At 35.2% G+C, this 18,853-nt stretch overlaps 2 protein-coding genes across 4 annotated transcripts; both read right to left on the reverse strand.

The window, feature by feature from the left end:
* Positions 1-446: 446 nt before the first annotated feature.
* LOC135750578 (phospholipid scramblase 1-like) lies at positions 447-12,298 on the reverse strand. Of its 3 annotated transcripts, XM_065269470.2 has the most exons (11): positions 12,282-12,298; positions 11,939-12,003; positions 9,285-9,326; positions 8,525-8,572; positions 5,666-5,748; positions 5,361-5,403; positions 2,001-2,221; positions 1,643-1,804; positions 1,220-1,381; positions 1,055-1,106; positions 447-880 (listed from the first exon to the last, which is right to left on the reverse strand). In XM_065269470.2, exons 3-10 carry the CDS (start codon positions 9,298-9,300, stop codon positions 1,077-1,079), a joined length of 765 nt encoding a protein of 254 aa, XP_065125542.1. In that variant the 5' UTR covers positions 9,301-9,326; positions 11,939-12,003; positions 12,282-12,298; the 3' UTR covers positions 447-880; positions 1,055-1,076. The 3 variants fall into 3 exon arrangements, with proteins under 3 accessions (XP_065125542.1, XP_065125533.1, XP_073671046.1); XM_065269461.2 differs by lacking the exons at positions 11,939-12,003; positions 12,282-12,298 and adding an exon at positions 11,060-11,454; XM_073814945.1 differs by lacking the exons at positions 447-880; positions 11,939-12,003; positions 12,282-12,298 and adding an exon at positions 11,060-11,455 and having other exon boundaries at positions 889-1,106.
* Positions 12,299-12,967: 669 nt separating this feature from the next.
* LOC135747565 (phospholipid scramblase 2-like) lies at positions 12,968-16,179 on the reverse strand. The gene is made up of 8 exons (XM_065265977.1): positions 16,133-16,179; positions 15,446-15,499; positions 15,271-15,356; positions 14,900-14,942; positions 14,490-14,710; positions 13,624-13,785; positions 13,368-13,529; positions 12,968-13,018 (listed from the first exon to the last, which is right to left on the reverse strand). Exons 1-8 carry the CDS (start codon positions 16,140-16,142, stop codon positions 12,980-12,982), a joined length of 777 nt encoding a protein of 258 aa, XP_065122049.1. The 5' UTR covers positions 16,143-16,179; the 3' UTR covers positions 12,968-12,979.
* Between the last annotated feature and the right edge of the window lie 2,674 nt (positions 16,180-18,853).

Genomic DNA, 18,853 nt, shown 5'->3' on the forward strand with positions numbered 1-18,853 from the left:
CACGTGGGTGGAGTTGAGTTGAGGCCTTTGGCTGCTGTCACAGACAAATCAGACCTCAACATCAGTCAAGCTCTTTCATTAGAGGCTGTCTAGGTCTCTCAGCACCTCCATCAACAGATGAATTCTCCATTATTGATCAAACTAAATACATTCAGCTGCCCTGAAACTGGTGTTTCTCCCAGTTTTCAGCAGGGAAAGAGGAATTCTCCCTCAAATATGCATTTGGCTTACATGTGCATGATGCACTTGGCTGATAATAAATTAATTACGTTTAAAAACTGTACAGATCATTTCGAATATACTAACAAATTGAGTTGGTGATACCTACTAAATGTACTTTCAAATACATTTTTTATCATTATTCAAGTGCAATGCAAGTGCATTTTTACCAGACAGAAAAGATGCTAGGTGCTAAAAAATACTTCTGATATAATTTATTATAATTATAATAATATTACAATTTCATTTATTTCTTTTCATGTTAAGGGATTTATGTAAATTCAAATATTTCAAGCAATAATTTTCTAAAAACATTGAGATACATCAGACGGTGTTAGCAAAAGTATTTTATATACACAGAGATATAAACATTTATAGAATGAATTATGTTGATAATAATTAAAAGACATAAGTCAAATTAAAAAGCAAGTATAGCTTGTTTGCAAATGTTTCCAGATTAGGTTATGTTTAAGAACTGCCAGTATTTTTGTAAAAGTAACTGCTGCCACCTAGTGGTGGTATCATAAGAGTACAGTACATAATATAATGTTGACGTCAGTCTACAAATAAAAATGTCTACAAAAAAAACAACATTATACTTGCATAATTCCTTTTTATTTTGATCAATCGATAACATCTGAAATTGCAAAATGAAAGAAACCTGCAATGATACAACATTTGGAAGAAAATAGTTACTATTATACATTGTACACATTTTACATGTCTATAACAGAGACATAATTATGTATGTGACTACAAAGCTCAATATAAATTAAAATAAAACCCTCTTATTAAATACATGTTTCTTTACTCCAAAACACCCATTAATACTTACATTAAATGCAGTAATGTATGAGTTATTCACTATGTTCAAAGAACATGAAGTCCTGAAAGAAAAGATACAGATCTTTACTTTAACACAAAGAGACATACATGAGCTACAAACTGGTCCAACCAGAAATATGATGGCATATGATAGCAATGGTGGATTTTTGCTTACTATGAGAAAACATGCTCCAAAAAGAGCAGCTTTGATCTTCACGTCCAAATCCAAAGGAAAGTTGATTCCAAAATTGTCTGCATCAGTGAAAGCTTCTTTCACCAGACCCGTCCACTGTTTGGAGATTCGGCCCACCTGCGTTGACTCATCCATGGACAGCACCTGTTAAAATAAATAAACTTACGATCATGCAAATAGGCTCTAAAGTGGTAAAGTTGTTTGTTTATTGTGAACAGACTACATGATGTAATGGTTTATGATGTAATGGAATTTTTCTGCATTATGCCCAACATTTGTGTTCTCATTTGAAACAGCTAAAATAAGGAAATGTACAAATATTTCTTTGTTAAATATGATTACATTAAAAGCAATAAAAATTAACTACATTATACAATTTATGTCAACTTTCTGCATTGTTTATACCTCAAAGTTCACATCAGAGCAACATTTGCAGGAGCAGCACGGTCCCACTATCTTCAGAACTGCTTCTCGCTTCTCATTCTGTATGGTAAACTTAGGAATGAAAGGATGCCAGTTCTGGATCACATATCCAATCGGGTTGCCTGGCGGAGACTGGATTTCAAGCTGAGAAGTAGACACAAAACCCAGCATCTTAGACATTGACAAAATAAAGTGGAGCTGTTATTGATTAACACTGTAAAAACCCAGCTTAGGTTTAAAAGGGGACAAACCCATGAGTTCGGCAAAAGGCTTTGAGGCCTGTGGATGGTTAAAGCAACTGACCATAGGATTTGACTTCGTAAACAGAAATATGTATTACCTCTTGTAGGCAACAGGGGCAACAGCAGCTCCCGCACCTCAAAGGGCGTGTAAGTGTCATGACTTCCTGCCCACTGTTATCCTGAATATGAAGGACAAATGAGCGCAGCGGTCCACAGCACTGCCTGGTACAGCAGTCGTTCTCCTCAGCCACATAAAACACCTGCTGACCCATACTGTTCTTCACAACGTACTTATTATTTGTCTCCCAGCCCAGTATTACTGCAAATAAGTCATTGAAAAATGTGAACACATTTACAAAGAGTGGTTAAATGTACTGCATATTTAGGGTTCACGCACTTTTTTGATGGAAGATATCTTTTTTGTTTGTTTGTTTGTTTAGTTATTTCTTAACACCATTCCAGCATCACTGGCATATTTATAGGTTTTTTTTTAGAAAGCGCTCGGAGCTAGCTACCATGTCTAGCCAGGATATCATCCTTGTGTTCATAAAACAAGATCAAGTTTCACATTAAATGTAAACAACCATGCTTTGGTATTTTTTAATCCCCGGTAAACCTCAAAACAAGCTGTGCCCTGCCCACAACCGCTGACTGACTCTGCTGTATTTGCATAGTTACTATCCCCAACGTGTTGTACACTTGTCCACCATTGTTTCCACGGCCAGAGTATCTGTAGCGAGCGACCAGAATTTCCCGTAAACAAATGAGGTGTTTTGTTGTTGGATGTAAGCCATAAAAGAGTCAACATGAAGGCTGACGTACTGCATAGTTCTGTTTTTACGCGAGGGTCCGCATACAGACGCAGTTTTCACCCTCAGAAGACTGCGCACCGCCTGATTTTTCAAACACTGCATACATTACATGTACAGCGCATACAAAAGAATGTAGTATGTAGCCCAGGAGATGCATTGCATTATGTTCACGTAAACGTAAAAAAGAGACTATACTCTGGGCTTAAAACTCTAGTTACTGAAGACGCAGTGGATAGTTTTATCTTTAAAGGGAACACACACCCCAAAACTACATTTGTTTATGTTTGCATGAATGATTTTACACCAGACAGATCCATCGCATCCAGTTTCACCTCTGGAAAAAGTAAGAATCCTACTTTTTTATGTAAAACACAATTCCAAAGAAATGTGAAAGTGCTTGTTAGCATGTTCCATGACGAACACGCAGACTGTCCACTGCCACATAATTCTAATTTTACTCCCTGGGCCCGCCCCAACTTTTAATTAAGTATTTTTTCAATGTAATTTTTATTTGTGGCCGCAATAAATATATTTTTGTAAGCATATCATGTGTAGTGATTTCTTATTTCTACATAATGTCTAATTTCTCCATAATTTCTTGTTTGCGTTTATTATTGTTTTGCACTCCGCGGCTGCCGTAAACTACTATGCCATCAATTTTGTAAATGAGGCATTGCCGCACCAAAAAAAATGAAAACACAGTGTGAGAGGTTACTATAGCAGCTATCTACATGAACATTAAGGATGGACAAATATAAACATAAAAGTGGGGCCTTAAAGAGAATGCGGAGAAGTTAGTCAAAAACTACCCAAAACATTTAGTTTTTCTTTATTTAAATCTACCCTTTAAAGGTGCAGTGTGTAATTTTTAGAAGGATCTCTTGACAGAAATGCAAAATAATATCCAAAACTATATCATCAGGGGTGTATAAAGACCTTTTTATAATGAAGCGTTATGTTTTTATTACCTTAGAATAATATGTTTTTATCTACATATACTGAGGGTTCCCCTACAGAAGCCCTTAATGGACAAACTTTGTTTACTAAGTTGTCTCCATCGATGACACGTTTTTTTTGGTGGCGGCTACCATAGCTTCTTTGTGCGTTTCAAAAGCGAGGGGTGAGCAGTGGACTGAGCCGTTGGTTGCAATTTTCAACCTCACCACTAGAAGCCGCTAAAATTTACACACTGCACCTTTAAAGTAAAAATATTTGACTACCTTATTAAAAGTATATGTTGTTAACAGACCTGCGCGCCACAGTTAACAGTGCCAACGGGCAAGGTTGGGGGGGGGCTTTGGCTTAAGAGGGCACATACATTTTTTTTGCATATGGGCACGGGACCGACTTGCTACGCCACTGCGCACGTTCATTATAAACAATGAAGTAAAGTGATTGTAAAGTGATTTAAACTGTGTATGTTTTCAGTATAGATAACAATAAGTGTGGAGGAGAGCATAAGCTCATTTGCATTTAAAGAGACACACAAACACAATTTTCCTTTCCTGCGCATCCAAAAAACTTTCATCATGGTATAATAAATGATCTATAGAAACGTCACAGACACATTTTTGGGGAAACCAACTAGTACATCTTGAAAAATTGCTATATGAGGTGACCTTTAAATCGTAGCATTAATTGATAAACTGATGTTTGTAACTAACTTGAGGATACAATAATCAAAGGACACACAAGAAATAAGAAATATTTACGCGTACATGTTGTTGATTTTATTTTAGAAATGTTTTTAATTTTAATTGATGTTCATGAATGTGAATTATTGCTTAGTATTCAGTTACAGTTTTTTTCGATTGCTAAACGACAGTGGGCACAACTGGAGCTACATGTGCAAAACTCTAACTACAGTCTGCACTACCAAAAGTCACCTGAGCACAACTCTTAACATATGGCTCAAAACAGCTCCGTGCAGCCAAACACTAAACACAACCCTCACTGAGATAACACACACTGTCACTCACAACACACTGAGAGGAAAAACACTAACATCAAACACCAATACACAAAATACTAACTTTATATCTTTACAGTTTTAACAATTTCAGTGATGTCACACCAAGTAATGTTTTCTTTAAAGAATGATTTATTTATTGATTTATCACAATATTTTTTTTAGAACATCATAATTTTTTAGGGTAAATGAAAATTAGCAGTTTGCTTCAGTTGTCTGTAGTAATTTACGGAATTACAGTAATGAGAAAAAAGGTAGAAACTTAAAGTACATGAAAGGTAATATTATATATAAATGAAATATATATATGAAATTGGAATTTATATTTATATGAAATTGCAATCAGCAGTGTTTGAAAGGCACAAGGCTGAAATCAATTTTGTTTTGAATGTGTGATTCACAGTTTTGACAGCAGTGTGTTAGCATTTGAACAAAGTGCTGTAAATCCACAGTGTTGTGCAGGTTGTGGTTAAAGTCATGGAATAAGTGTGTAAAGTTTTGAAAACTGTGTTCAAGCAATGAAAAACGAACTAGAGTTTGGTCCACATGAACTGCTGCTGTGCAGACTGTAGTTAGAGTTTTGCACATGTGACTCCAGTTGTGCCCACTGGCGTTTAGCAATCGAAAAAAACTGTAATATCAGTAAAAATAACCAATTATAGACATTACAACATTACCTTCAGCTAGCTCAACTTTCTGGTGAACAAGAAGCTGATCAATCTAAATTACAAAAAAGGGAAAAATGTATATTTTAAAATGTGAAGAATACTTGGGAGAATGTGTGGCATGATAGTAAATTAAACAGTACTTTATTTCTTACCAACTGTTATTTTATCCTATTTTAAATTATCCAGTTAATCAATCCTTTTAATAAGGACATTTATTGCTAATTGCTCAAAACATATTTAGTCAACTTTCGAGAATATATCAGCTGAAAATTCCATCAGTGGCTATAGCAGCAAGAACAAGTAAAAAGCTCTACCTGGGCCAAGTACTCAAGTCCTGGAGGGCAGCCAGCAGGTCTTGGTGGAACTGGCATCATTTGAATCTGATTGGGCATAGGACCTTAAGCAGGGCACAAAATAAAGAAAAAATTATAAAGATTCACCCAATTACTGAAATTCTGTCTTAATTTTTACAAATCCCCATATTCTTCAAAACTTGTATGATATTGTATTTGGCCTATATTTTTAGATAAAAGTGAATGAGTACCACATTTAAATGTGCATGACTGAGATAATGGGCCCTATTTTAACGATCTGAAACGCAAGTGCGAAGCGCAACGCGCAAGTGAGTTTGGTGGCGGATCTTGGGCGCTGTTGCTATTTTCCCCGGCATGAGAAATAACTCTTGTGCCAGGCGCAAATCAATAAGGGGTTGGTCTGAAGTAGGTTCATTATTCATAGGTGTGGTTTGGGCGTAACGTCAAATAAACCAATCAGAACGTCATCCAACATTCGCTTTTAACGCAAGGGCGCAAGTTCCATGGCGGGTTGCTATTATTATGACGGATTTACCAGGCGCACGCCAGGAGCGGTTTACAGCCAAGGAGACCCACGTTCTTGTAAGAGCAGCAAAGACAGAGAAGTTGTTTTGTATAGGGATAGGAGAAACCCGCCCAAATCAGCGTAGGTTAAACAGGCGTGAGAGGAAATAGCCACAGTCTCATCAGCTGGCATCCCCATCGTTGCGCCAAGCGCTACAATGACGTCAGGAGACGGGGGAATACCAAGCTTGCCAGCATAAATCGGGCACGCCGTGTAATGGGAGGTGGATCTGCCTCTACACAGACGCCAGCAGAGGACATCGCTGCGTCCACCCTCACCGCTAAACGGGTTTGGGGGCTTTGAAATCGGACCCAAGAAACGCAAGCAAGGTCCAACCCCAAAGTACTCAAATCAAGTTCATATACATTAAGGTTTCTTATGAAAACATTTTAACTATGATTTCCATAAAATAAACGTAATACAGCCACACAACAAAGTTATGAAAATATTTTAATCGTTATTTGCATGAGAATAAATAAAAAATATCACCACAATGCTCATCACTATGATTCCCCTTATCTCGTGTATTAATATTTTTTAGTGTAACAATTTATGATTTGCAAAAATAACTGTTGCATCTGTGTAGATTAGATGCAAAGTGTGTGCGCGTTGTGCACGCTATACATTATGGTCAAGCATGCGCCCTTAAAATAGCATAATGAACAACGCGCAACGCGCCACTGACTTTAAACTTTTTTTCTGGTCAGTGGCGCAATTGTTTTTTGAAACTGCAAAATAGCATCAGGGATGGTTTGCGCCGGAACACGCCTCTTTTTTTGTGCTGAACCGCCCAGGGAGCGCAAGTTCATTCCCTAGCTTGCCGACGTGCGTCTGTGGAGGGAAAAACCCGCTGTGCGCCGGGGCAAAATACAAATGATACATGCGTCACTGACAAAGTCAATTGCGCTGGGTGCAAGATAGGGCCCATAGAGTGTTACCTCTCATGCACACGTGGCAATTAAATTACTTTTGGAAAGTACATAACATATACGGGTCAATGACATGACGTGCATATTTATGTACCTTTAGTCACGTAATTTTTTTATTCTTTTTCGTGATACTGTCACATATTTCCGAATTTTTTCGTGATCGTATCACAAATTTCTGTTTATGTGTCATTGTCACGGATTGGTTACTCAACTGCTTTTTCCTATTTTCAAACCATTTTCGCTTCGGTTTAGGGTTAGATTTGGTGTTTGCGTTAGGATGTGACTGTAACTATTGCTTTATACTACATTTTCTGATTTATTTTTTTATATTTTCTAAATTTTAAAACATTGTCGCCTGGCGTTAGGGTTAAAGTTGGGTTTGGGTAAGGATGTCATTTTATGTAAATCTAACCCTAAACCGAAGCAGCAATGGTAAGAAAATAGGACAATACACTTGAGTAACCAATATGTGACAATGACATATAAACAAAAATTTGTGATACAATCACGAAAAAACAAGGAAATTTGTGTGCAGTTTGTGACAGTATCAGGAAAAAGAATCAAAACATTACGTGACTATAGGTACGTAATTTCGTGTGACTGGGCTGTGTCCAGGGGCACTATAAAAATAACTTGATACATTTATGACATGTGTCACTTTATTCTATAAAACATATTGTGTTTAAATACACTTTCAATAATTTCTGTAATTATGTTTAAATTATTAAAAATGTAAAAAATGAGATATTTTTGTATTATTTTATGTTTGAACTCTTTACTTTAAACAAATTCCATGACGATCAGAAGCTGTTAGGATGTTAGGATAATTGAAAAGCATTTTGTTTTGAATTCCACATATTGTCCGAATATTTGTATGTTCTCACATGTCACAACCACAATCACAGGCTATTTATATTTAACAAGTATAAACAGTAAACATGAAATCACATCATCCAGTAAACCCCAAGTGGTCTTTTTGGCTGAATTAAAGGTTTGTAGATTTCTGTAAAATACAAAAAATAGCTACTTTAATGTGGCTGGTAAACTTTCTGTGTCAGGTGGTGCAACCATTGTATAAAAAGCTATTTTATCAAAGACATTTTAATTCTATTTAAAGTATATTTATGATTTTGATATTACAGGCAAAAGCTTATACCAGCATGAATGGGGATGTCCATTTTAAAAAGTTTTTTGAAAAATACGCTTTTAGGAGCTTGTTGTGTCAGAGACCCACATAACATAGCAGGTTTGGTTTGGTGTGACCAACAGTAAAATTATAATGATTTTTTTTACTTTATATGTGAACAATTTAAGTAGTACAATACAATTTTCCTAAAAAATACCTTTCTGACAAGCTACTCTTACCTTGTCCTGGCATGGCTGATGGCTGGCCATATGGAGGAGCAGGATGTACTTCGATGGTTGGAGATCAATTGAAAAGTATCAAAAGAACAAAAATGTAACAAGTTTTAATGTTTTAATCTCAACCAAGGACATCTCTCTACTTATGTGGAAGTGTTTTTAGCACACATTATGGGACAGTTTCCCAGAAAGGGTTTAAATTAATCCAGGACTAGGCCTTAGTTATATTATATCCTGGGCAGGTCTTATCCTAATGCATGTTTGAGCTGCCTTCATTTAAAAATATCTTGCACTGACATTTCCTAACATATATCAGTGCCATTGTTTTGTCTTAAGATGCACACCACTATTGTTTTTTTAGTAAGGTATTTTTGTAAACCTAAATGTCTTAGTGGCAGTTTTCCAGACATTAAAGCAACTCAAACATGTATTTAAGACTGGGACTAGGATAAGCCCTATCCCTATGTGTACTTTAGAGTACATGGCAGTAAGAATCTTTGAATACACCATTTGTATAATGGTGGATGGCTAATTTCTGTTCCTGGCTGCTACCCTGGCAAGGTCTCTCTTGTTAAAGAGATTATAAACTCAATAAGACTTGCTGGTAAAATATAGCTAAATAAATAAAAATTAAAATAATAGTCAAATTTTTTGCTGTGAATCCATAATATAGGTTCCTCTGTGAGGTATGCTGTACAACAGCAGTAAATACCACAGTGCTATCAGGATCAGGTTGCTGATGATAAGGGCTTAGCACACTCACCACTGTTGGCTGACATGGTAGAAGGCTACAAATTAGTACTTCCTGCAAATAAGTAAACCAGACAAACAAGTTAGGCTGATGTTATCCTTTCATTTTTTGCCATTTTGTTTCAGTAATGGAATGTCCTCATTTTTCCAAACAGGAAATAAGGAAATACACAATAGTAGTATTTTAAAAAGTCTGACTTTGTTTTACTCAACTGTTTTGTCCTATTTTCAAACCATTAATGCTTCGGTTTAGGGTTAGATTTAGTGTTTGCGTTAGGATGTCACTTTAAGTATTGGTTTCAACCTTTTTTCTTGATTTATTTTTTATATTTTATGATTTTTAAACTATATAAAAGTTGGGTTTGGGTAAGGATGCAATTTTATGTAAATCTAACCCCAAACCGAAGCGATAATGGTAAGAAAATAGGACAAAACAGTTGAGTAACAAATACGTGACAGTGACACGTAAACAGAAATACGTGACATGTTCACGCAAAAAGGCGGAAAAACGTGTCAGTGTCACAGAAAACACTCACAAAATTACGTGACTATAGGTACGTAATTTTGTGATACTGGGTTGCATGACATCAATGGCCTCTTAATGAATGCTTGATCATTTTAGATAAGATGCCAGAAGTGCCAGATGGTTAACATCAAGTCATTTGACCTAGTTGCAAGGCTCCCTACAAAATATTTTCTCAGACATTGTTGCCTACTGCTTTTTACACCCAACCTTAGTATAAACAAAAAAAAAAAAATATATATATATATAACAACCGGCTATTACTTAAAAAATATTATACTATAAAATACTATAAATCTTAGTATATACTATTACTTAGTATACACATACTATTTATGAAAAATAATACTTGATTGAAACAAAGAAATATAATAATAATCTATCATTATACTAACTTAATACCTAGATCCACTATTACACTACAAAAATGTTGTTATTTTTTTCTAGACATAAAGTGGACATTTTCAAGGTCAATTTAAAACTGTTGGGATTGTTTTCATTTTACCCAGCCATGCATTGAAAATAAAGACGTCTGCACACTTAAATCCTTAGCAACAGGAATGAAAATAAAGACGTTGCTAAGGATTTAAGTGTGCAGACGTCTTTATTTTCATTGACTACTTTATTGTCTAGCACCTTATTGATCGTGAGTGCGGTGTAACTCTTCTTATAACCCAGCCATGCATTGAAACAACCAGCATTTTTACAGTGCACGATACCAATTTTAATAGCCTACTTGAAATTACTATTGTTATTATAACTACCAGTAGTGGGTTTTTTTAGGCTTCTTTTACCACAACTGGAAAAAAATTCTTAATTTCTGCATGCTGTGATTTCAGAAATAATAAATGTTGTATAATAATGTATATGCAACAACTCAGTGACTAGATTCCAATGGTTTAAATTGCTTAGACTAATCTTACAAGTAATCAATTTTTTTCTGGACTTTGCATTACTTTAGGTCAGTTACATTAAATCTAGATGTTCTGAAGTTCTTAAGTCTTAACTTAGTGGTTATATACAGTATACTTTATGCAATTGGCATTGATATGTTGACCTGATCAGTGTCACCAAGTAACCCAGATCTTGTGTGGAATTCTGTTATCAGAAAAATGAAGTTTAATTTTATTAATTCAATCTGTTTAGTTTTTAGTTAGCTACCTTTACAAGACAGAAAGAAAGAAAGAAAGAAAGAAAGAAAGAAAGAAAGAAAGAAAGAAAGAAAGAAAGAAAGAAAGAAAGAAATAGGTTATTATGTTACTCACACAATACAGAGCTGTGTATTCATGTGCTCCTGTAAGTCTTTCTCCTCTGTGGAGTTTGCTGCTTACTTGCGTTGAACAACAAACTTCTGATTATGGAGATCGCATCCAACAGCGAGAAAACTAACTCTAGAAAAACGTGAAATGGTATGATTGACTTCTTTGACGCTAGCTATCAATGCTTTGTCTCTCGTTTATACGGAAGCGCTACAGACTGTATATCTATGGAAATTATCAACACAGTACAGTTTTGGAAACGATCAAGGCGGATCCTTCAGCTTTACCGTAGATGTTTAGCATCTACTTCAAAACAAAATTGCACTGACTGTCACTACTTCTAGCCCTACTGGATGCAACACATTTTTGTGGCAGCCCCACATGAAAGATTCAAAAATGCAATGTAGTTGCTTTAAGGCGTTGTGAATGTCGCCATAAACCCCAACAACAAATGACACACGCGCACAAACGCGCGCGCACGAGGCTTCGGTTACAACAAAACTGCACCTGCAGCTCCGTAGAGAGGTTTTACTTCTTTAAATGCTATATTTTGATACAAAGATAACAGAAACAAGTTCCGAAAAATGGTATTGATGGTTTGCCTTTGTTTCATGTTTCAATGATCCCTTTGTAAAATCAGATCAGCGCAGAGAAAAAAACAGATAAACATTGCTGTACAATAATCAGCGCATACCACAACTAAAACAATATCTGAGAACAGCAAATAATAGTAAGTCAGTCAGCTATGGCCCACGTTTTGTAAATGACTTAATACCATCCGGTTAAGCACCCCCGCTATGAAATCTGGCATGGGTCTCTTAAATATACATACATTTGAATAAGTTAATTTAAAAGTTATTAGAGTAAGAGTAGCAGGTAGCCTACCTTCTTTAGCCACGGCACAAAATGAGCCAGATGTTCAGTTAAAATGGTCCAATAGAGAATTTTGGCTGAAATAAATACATTTTTAACGGTAAATTGACGCTATTGCCTTAGGTTGCCATAGCAACAACACCATAAATGTTTTTAATAAAAAAGTTAAACAAAAAGTTCAGTGTACAATTAAGTGTGTCTGTGTGTGCGCGTGCAATGTGTGTGTATTAATATATGTATATATATAGTGAAGAGGAACAATTAAACTGCAACTGAACTTTTGACCATTTTTTATTTATTTTTCATTGTTGTCTTATTTTAAAAAAAGTGTAGTGCATGAGAGAGAACAACCAACCTTAGTGTATCGTCAAATGACCAAGATCCTCCGCACAGTTTTTGCCAGGTAGGCAGATACATGTTGGATATGCTAATGGCATGGCTATAGTGTTATCTCCTATTTTGATCTTTAATCTCCTATTTCTCCCTTTTCTCAGTGACATGCATGAACATGTTAACCAAATAATAAAAAATTAGCTCACGAAACCAAACAGAATATTAAAAAATATTTTTCTTCAAATATTCTTTTATTGAACTTTATGTATGCAAACTGAAACCCTGATTATATTATCTATAAAACTATCAATAATAGTGAAAAATATAAAGTTTTTAAGATTATTATTAAGTGCTATTTATGTGAAAGGGGTGCCCTTTCAGCATATGCCACTCAAAAGATCTGTGCACTGCCTGGTGTGTACCATTGCCTCATGAGGCACAAAGGCAACAAGTCAGCTTCCTTAGATATCGGACGCAGCCTAAATGTATGCGCACATTTAAAATGGGAATGCAGTGTCCCTGATAGGCCTTAACCTTATGCTATGGTAAATGATGATACATGAAAGGGTATGAAATTGCAACACATCAGGAACAGTAAATTAGATACACCTTTATTTTATTACAGTGCATTTCACATTCTTGAGATATGATACTGTAATAACCAAACAAAAAGTTCTTTGTTTTTTAAAGGAAAGTAAAAAATCTAGCTCCTCGATGGTTTCAATTTTTGTCTTGGGTGTGCTCAAAATACATGAAATCCTGTAAGTTATAAGTAAAAAAAAGACAAGGGTTACATATAATATTAAACATCCTTACTTAATCCTCATCCATCACAATACCTATCAGCAAATACTGAAAATTATTCAGTTTTAGTACAAATTATACAGTTAATAATACTGAATCCATGTTTATAAATGAATTTGGTTCATAAAACAAAATCTTAATGGACTTTTTATGCTACACGTTTTTGATTTATGGATGTATTAGCCAAAAAACCTTCTTAATATTGTGGGGAAAATAAAATAAATTGAAATGAATAAGTTCAAAACTAATTCTTTATCATGCTTATCCAAAAAATACCTTTATGATTAGAATTAATATTACTCACAATAAGAAAGCAGGCCCCTAATATAACCGCCTTTATTTTCACATCCAGATCCATTGGAAATTGAAGACCAAAGTTGTCTGCATCAGTAAATGCTTCTGCCTCAAATCCCGTCCATTGTTTGCTAATCCGACCAATCACTGAGGATTCATCCAGTGACATCACCTATTGTCACATTTACAAGCATCAGTTGCGTAATCCCTTTTTTATACATTTTTTTTTTCAAATAAGACAGAATATGGCATAATTTATACCATACCTCAAAATTAACATCAGAACAACACTTGCAGTCACAGAACGGCCCCACAATCCTCAAAACTGGTTCTTTTCTCTCATTCTGAATAAGAAACTTTGGAAGGTAAGGATGCCAGCATTGACTTACATATCCAATAGGGCTGCCAGGAGGGCTCTGAACCTCCAGCTGAAAGGAAGCACTGATATTAACATCATATAAATACATTTATTAGTTATTTATTGGTGCTAATTGACATCAACCCCCAAATATAACTACACTGAATAGCAAGATGGACAATATCATAATGTTATTAAAGGTGCGATGGAATAAAAAACTGTATTTACCTAGGCATAGGTGAGTAATAAGAATCTGTATACATGGTTATAACACATTGTAAGCCTCAAATGCGTTTGTTTCAACTTTTTTATGAAAGCCTCGTGCATGCAAAAGACTGCTGGAAAACAGGCCAATCTCAACATGTACGCCCCGAACATACACATTAAATTAATTACAAAATTGTTAAAATGTTTACTAATGTGAGCTACTGACATGAGCCTCAAAGCAGAGCAGAGCTAAACATTATTATTCATAACCCTTCCAAAAAGGGCAAAAATAGACCATTTCATGTAAAGAACAAATTGTAAATGGACATTTAAATTGCATGCAATGCATTTCTCGATACTTTTTGCACTAAATATGTTCTTTGTAAATATCAAAGAACTATTAACATATTATTTCAATGCATTCTTTGGCACATTTAAAACTAATGCATGCGAATACTTGTGATATTTTGCTCACTGCGACCACAGATGTGTTAAAGTAGGTGTTGATGCATAGCAGTAAAACACAGTTTGCGTAGCATGCTTTGTGCTGTGGTTGAGTGGTTTTACCTCTTGTAGACAACAAGGAAAGAAACAGCTGCTGCAGTTAAGGGGACGGGATAAAGTTATCACTTCTTGCCCCATGTTATTTTGGATATGGATTATGAAGGAGCGCATTGGTCCACAGAACATACGCGTGCAAAAGTCGTTCTCCTCAGCAGCCAAAAATACCTGCTGCCCTAAACTGTTTTTAATTACATATTGATTATTGGTCTCCCATCCCATGAGAACTGTAAAAGAGGGAGAATAAAAGAAAGAAAGAAAGAAAGAGAGTCCTTCTGTCAAAGGTCCTTAAAAGAATAATTTATTTCTTACATTTGTAGTCTGAAGAACGTTTTCTAATTCAAAGGACCTTTAAGTGCAACAAAAGGACCCCTTTAATTTTAAAGAGTGTGATGTAATAAATGGGTAAACATTACCTTCCATTAGTTCTATTTTTTGATGAACTAGAAGCTGATCCACCTGTGTGCATTCAAATATACAGTATATTTATATATAAAGTACATTAGCAAAAGAAAGGCCAATAAGAGAAACAAAAATGTATTTTCAAGGAGAATGCAAATGTGAGATTGTTAGGGGTTTGTTAGGCTAAAATACAGTATGGAGTATGAACATGTGGCTCATGGGCTTCTATAAAGCCTCAGACCGCATGCTATGAGACTAGCAAAATAGCCAATCAAACCAATGCATACAGTGTGAACTGTACCCACGGCCTAGCAGGAGTATAATTCGGCTCTGGGTTACAGTTGATATGCACTGAAATGATATCATGAGTGAAACTGTTGGTCACCTGGGTCAGGTACTCCAGGCCTGGGGGACAGCCAGGGGGTCTTTGTGGGACTGGCATCATCATTGGCACCTGGGGTGGTACATAACCTACAGCAGGGAGAGAAAACGTAGACCATAGAAATGTTACAAACACGCTCTTCACAGAGTAAAATTAAATTTCCTATTTATGCATTTACCAGGTGGTGTGGGGTAAACTTCATTGCCGTTTTGTTGAAGGCCAATGGTATACACTATGGGAAAAAATGACACCATCCTATCAGCAGCAGCAAAGACAAATGCCAATAAATGATATGTGAAGTTTACCATAAAACTCTGTTTTGAGCTATAAAATGCATTTTACAAACATGTAGTATTAATGAAAGTTCAGACTGTTATTGTTTTGTCTGTACATTTCTACTTTGTAGAAACAGTCAAACTAACCACAATGAAAGATGAAACCCTTTGGTAAACCCATAAAGGAAGGAAGTAAAACCTATCACAACTCAGAAACCTGCTAATTTTTTTCACATGTTGGTGGTCACAATTGTGACAATGAATAAAAAGAATTTTAAAGTTACTGATTTACTCACAATGTAAAAAGTGAAATATGCATTTATTCATTAGTTTTTTTCCTTTTTAGCAGAGAACTTTCTATTATTAATTCCTTCACCCTGCAGTTTCCCCCTGGTTACATGTTACCAAGAATAAGGCAGCACAAGCTTTCACAAACTTTATTATTATTAATAAAAGTAAAAAGAAGAAGAGGCAGGCCATTTGTGTCCTCAAGATTGTAAATGATTACTTATAAAAGCCTATGCCCAATTAGCATTTTGGGTATATTTGGGTATAATCAGTATAGAAGAAAAGGGCAATTTAACACTCACCAGGTGTCATAGGCACATTGACAGGTGGCACGATTGCTCCTTCTGTCTGACCTGTATTTAGAAATAAAGCAGTTATATGATAGAGGGGAAAAAATGTTTAGATTATTAAATAATAAATTAATAAAGATATTTGAATCTTTGAATCTTGAATTTTAAATTCACTTAAATTTCAGCAGAGCAGCTTTTAGCTTACTTATTTTTCACTGCATTTACTTAAATCTTTAACCAATGATAAACCTTCAAAAGTGCAGAATAGGGAAATGCAAAAAAGTGCTATACTTTATTTCCTCACTGGGGTGCAGTGGAGGTATGCAAATTTGATTCAAATTGCTAAATTACTTTGATCTGACCACATTTTAGCCTAAAAGTATTTTTTAAAAATGATATCATTACATAACGTTAAACATTTAAATGAACATATTCAACAATGACCGGTGTAAGGTTTAAAAAAATATAAACTGGTTTAAACTGGTCGTTCAGTTCTTGCATGCTGCAGTTTGCAATGTTTTTAAATGTAGACTAAACTGTGTAGTCAACTGTTTTCCCATGCAATCAGTTGCTTACATTACTGTGGCTTCATGTCTCTTATATCACTTTGTGTTGTCTTTCTTAAACCATTATGAAGGAATTAAACCAAAAATTAATATTTTAAGTCTATTAATTTATTAAAGATCATATGTGCACAAAGTGGGATAATACACAGTCATCCACACAACAGGCGCCGGATAATTGTATATTATATTTTACAGCGGTGGTTCTCAAATGTTTGGCATGTGCCACCAGCCCCAAATCCTCTTTGTGTAGGATGCATCCCTTCGAGTCCCCTCCAAAGAAAATTCATGACATAAAAACAATCTTAAACCTTAATATGTTTTGTTTAATTCAAATTCTATGATACAATATAGTGCAATTTGGTTAGGAGCCATAGGTTTAAGAATTTATGATAATTTAATGCATTTTATAAAATCTCATAAAACTGGGCCCCTCTTTCACCATCTTCCCCCAAAGGGGGCCTGCCCCCAGTTTGAGAACCATTGCCTTCCAGCATGCTATCATAAATATTGTCAATTGTTATGCCATGGGTCAAACAGCACGATTTATGATAAAAATACTAATAGACTCTTAAGCCTTTTCTCCAGATAATAACCTACATGTAGTCGACACTTTTTCGTAAATAATGTAAAACTAATCACTAAATGATGAACTAGAAAAATTATACATTGTTTTGGTAATCGCTCACCTTGTACAAACATGACAATGGAAGGTTACTGCACTTCTGTATAAAACAGTAAAGAATATGTTAGCAAGAAAACATCACATTTTATAAAGCAAACGTGCACTAACACAAACAGTCAATTCCTACCCTAATTGTACTGGTAAGTAATTGATTGCACTACTTGCTAAGGTTTTACACAACAATTGAACTGTCAGGAAAACTGAGTGAGTGACAGAAATTATTCATGTGGCTGCCCATCACAAGGTGTGGGTGTGGGCGTCCAGTTTAAGGTGTGAAGATATTCTGTTTCACTTGATCACATAACCGTTAACTCTATGCATAACTATCATCCTTAAACAAGTATGCACTGAAGCATTTAAAACAAAACATATGCTAAATTCTCTTAAGTGCTCATGTAAAAATGTTAATAGCATCAACAGTGTTCTTGTAGCACAACTGGAAAAGCATTGTGCTTGCAACACCGCATAGTTTCAATAGACTACAAATAATAATAAAATGTTTATCTCTACTGTAAGTAGCTATAAATAAAATCTGCCAAATGCAAAACTCTAAAATAAAATCACTATGTGTTAACTTGCCAGAATTTAGGATGATGGAGCAGCTTGAGCAGCCTGAAGTCTCATCATGTCAAGGATGCATATGTGATGTTCAGCATGGAAATTTGCAGTACACATTCATTGCCTGACATGATGCAAACTGACAAGACGCCAGTGATACTCTATACTCTGATGAACAGCTTACTTCAGGGATTAGCAGGTAAAGAGGTTACTAGGCTACAGACTGTCAACAATATAATCCTTTATGTGAAAAACAAAGCTCTTCCAACCCTTAGCTACTGTTTAAAAAGAAAGAAAGAAACAAACAAGCACATAACACAGCACAACCTTACATACAGCTTCTGGGATTAATAGTCATACAAGATTAGTTAATTCTTCTGAAAAGACAATTAACCATGCAAAATATATCAGCGAGACTCGTAAAGGCATTAACCTTTTTGATTTTTAAAAAAGTGCTGATGCTGGTGTTGACTTTTAGGGCAGTAGGAATGGTCAATGTTTTTAATAATAACCATTTAATTCTATCAATATTCATAATGTTTGTAGGTCTTTGTAATCCTTTTAGATAACACTCCAATATGAGGCCAGCAATGCTAGATCAAATTTAGCTCTAAACTTTGTTAAAGCTAGTTGAATAAAGGGAACTTCTTGTGGTTTTGTTTTGGTCTATATATTGAACTTTTGTCTTGTTTTAAGCTTTTATTACAGGTTTTACTGTTTCATACAATAGTAGTAGGCTTTAGTAAGCTAAGGCTTTGTCCACACGAAGCCGGTGCATTCCCTATCCGATCATTTTTTTCCTCGTTCTAAAAAAATAATCCGTAAACACGGCGTCATCTCAAGAAATATCTGCGCACACACGAAACTAAGTGTAGTAACAAGCCATCACACGACTTAAATTCACAGCCATATAGTAAAATTAAAATT

This window comes from Paramisgurnus dabryanus, chromosome 6 (genome assembly GCF_030506205.2).
Source record: "Paramisgurnus dabryanus chromosome 6, PD_genome_1.1, whole genome shotgun sequence".
NCBI lineage: Eukaryota > Metazoa > Chordata > Actinopteri > Cypriniformes > Cobitidae > Paramisgurnus > Paramisgurnus dabryanus.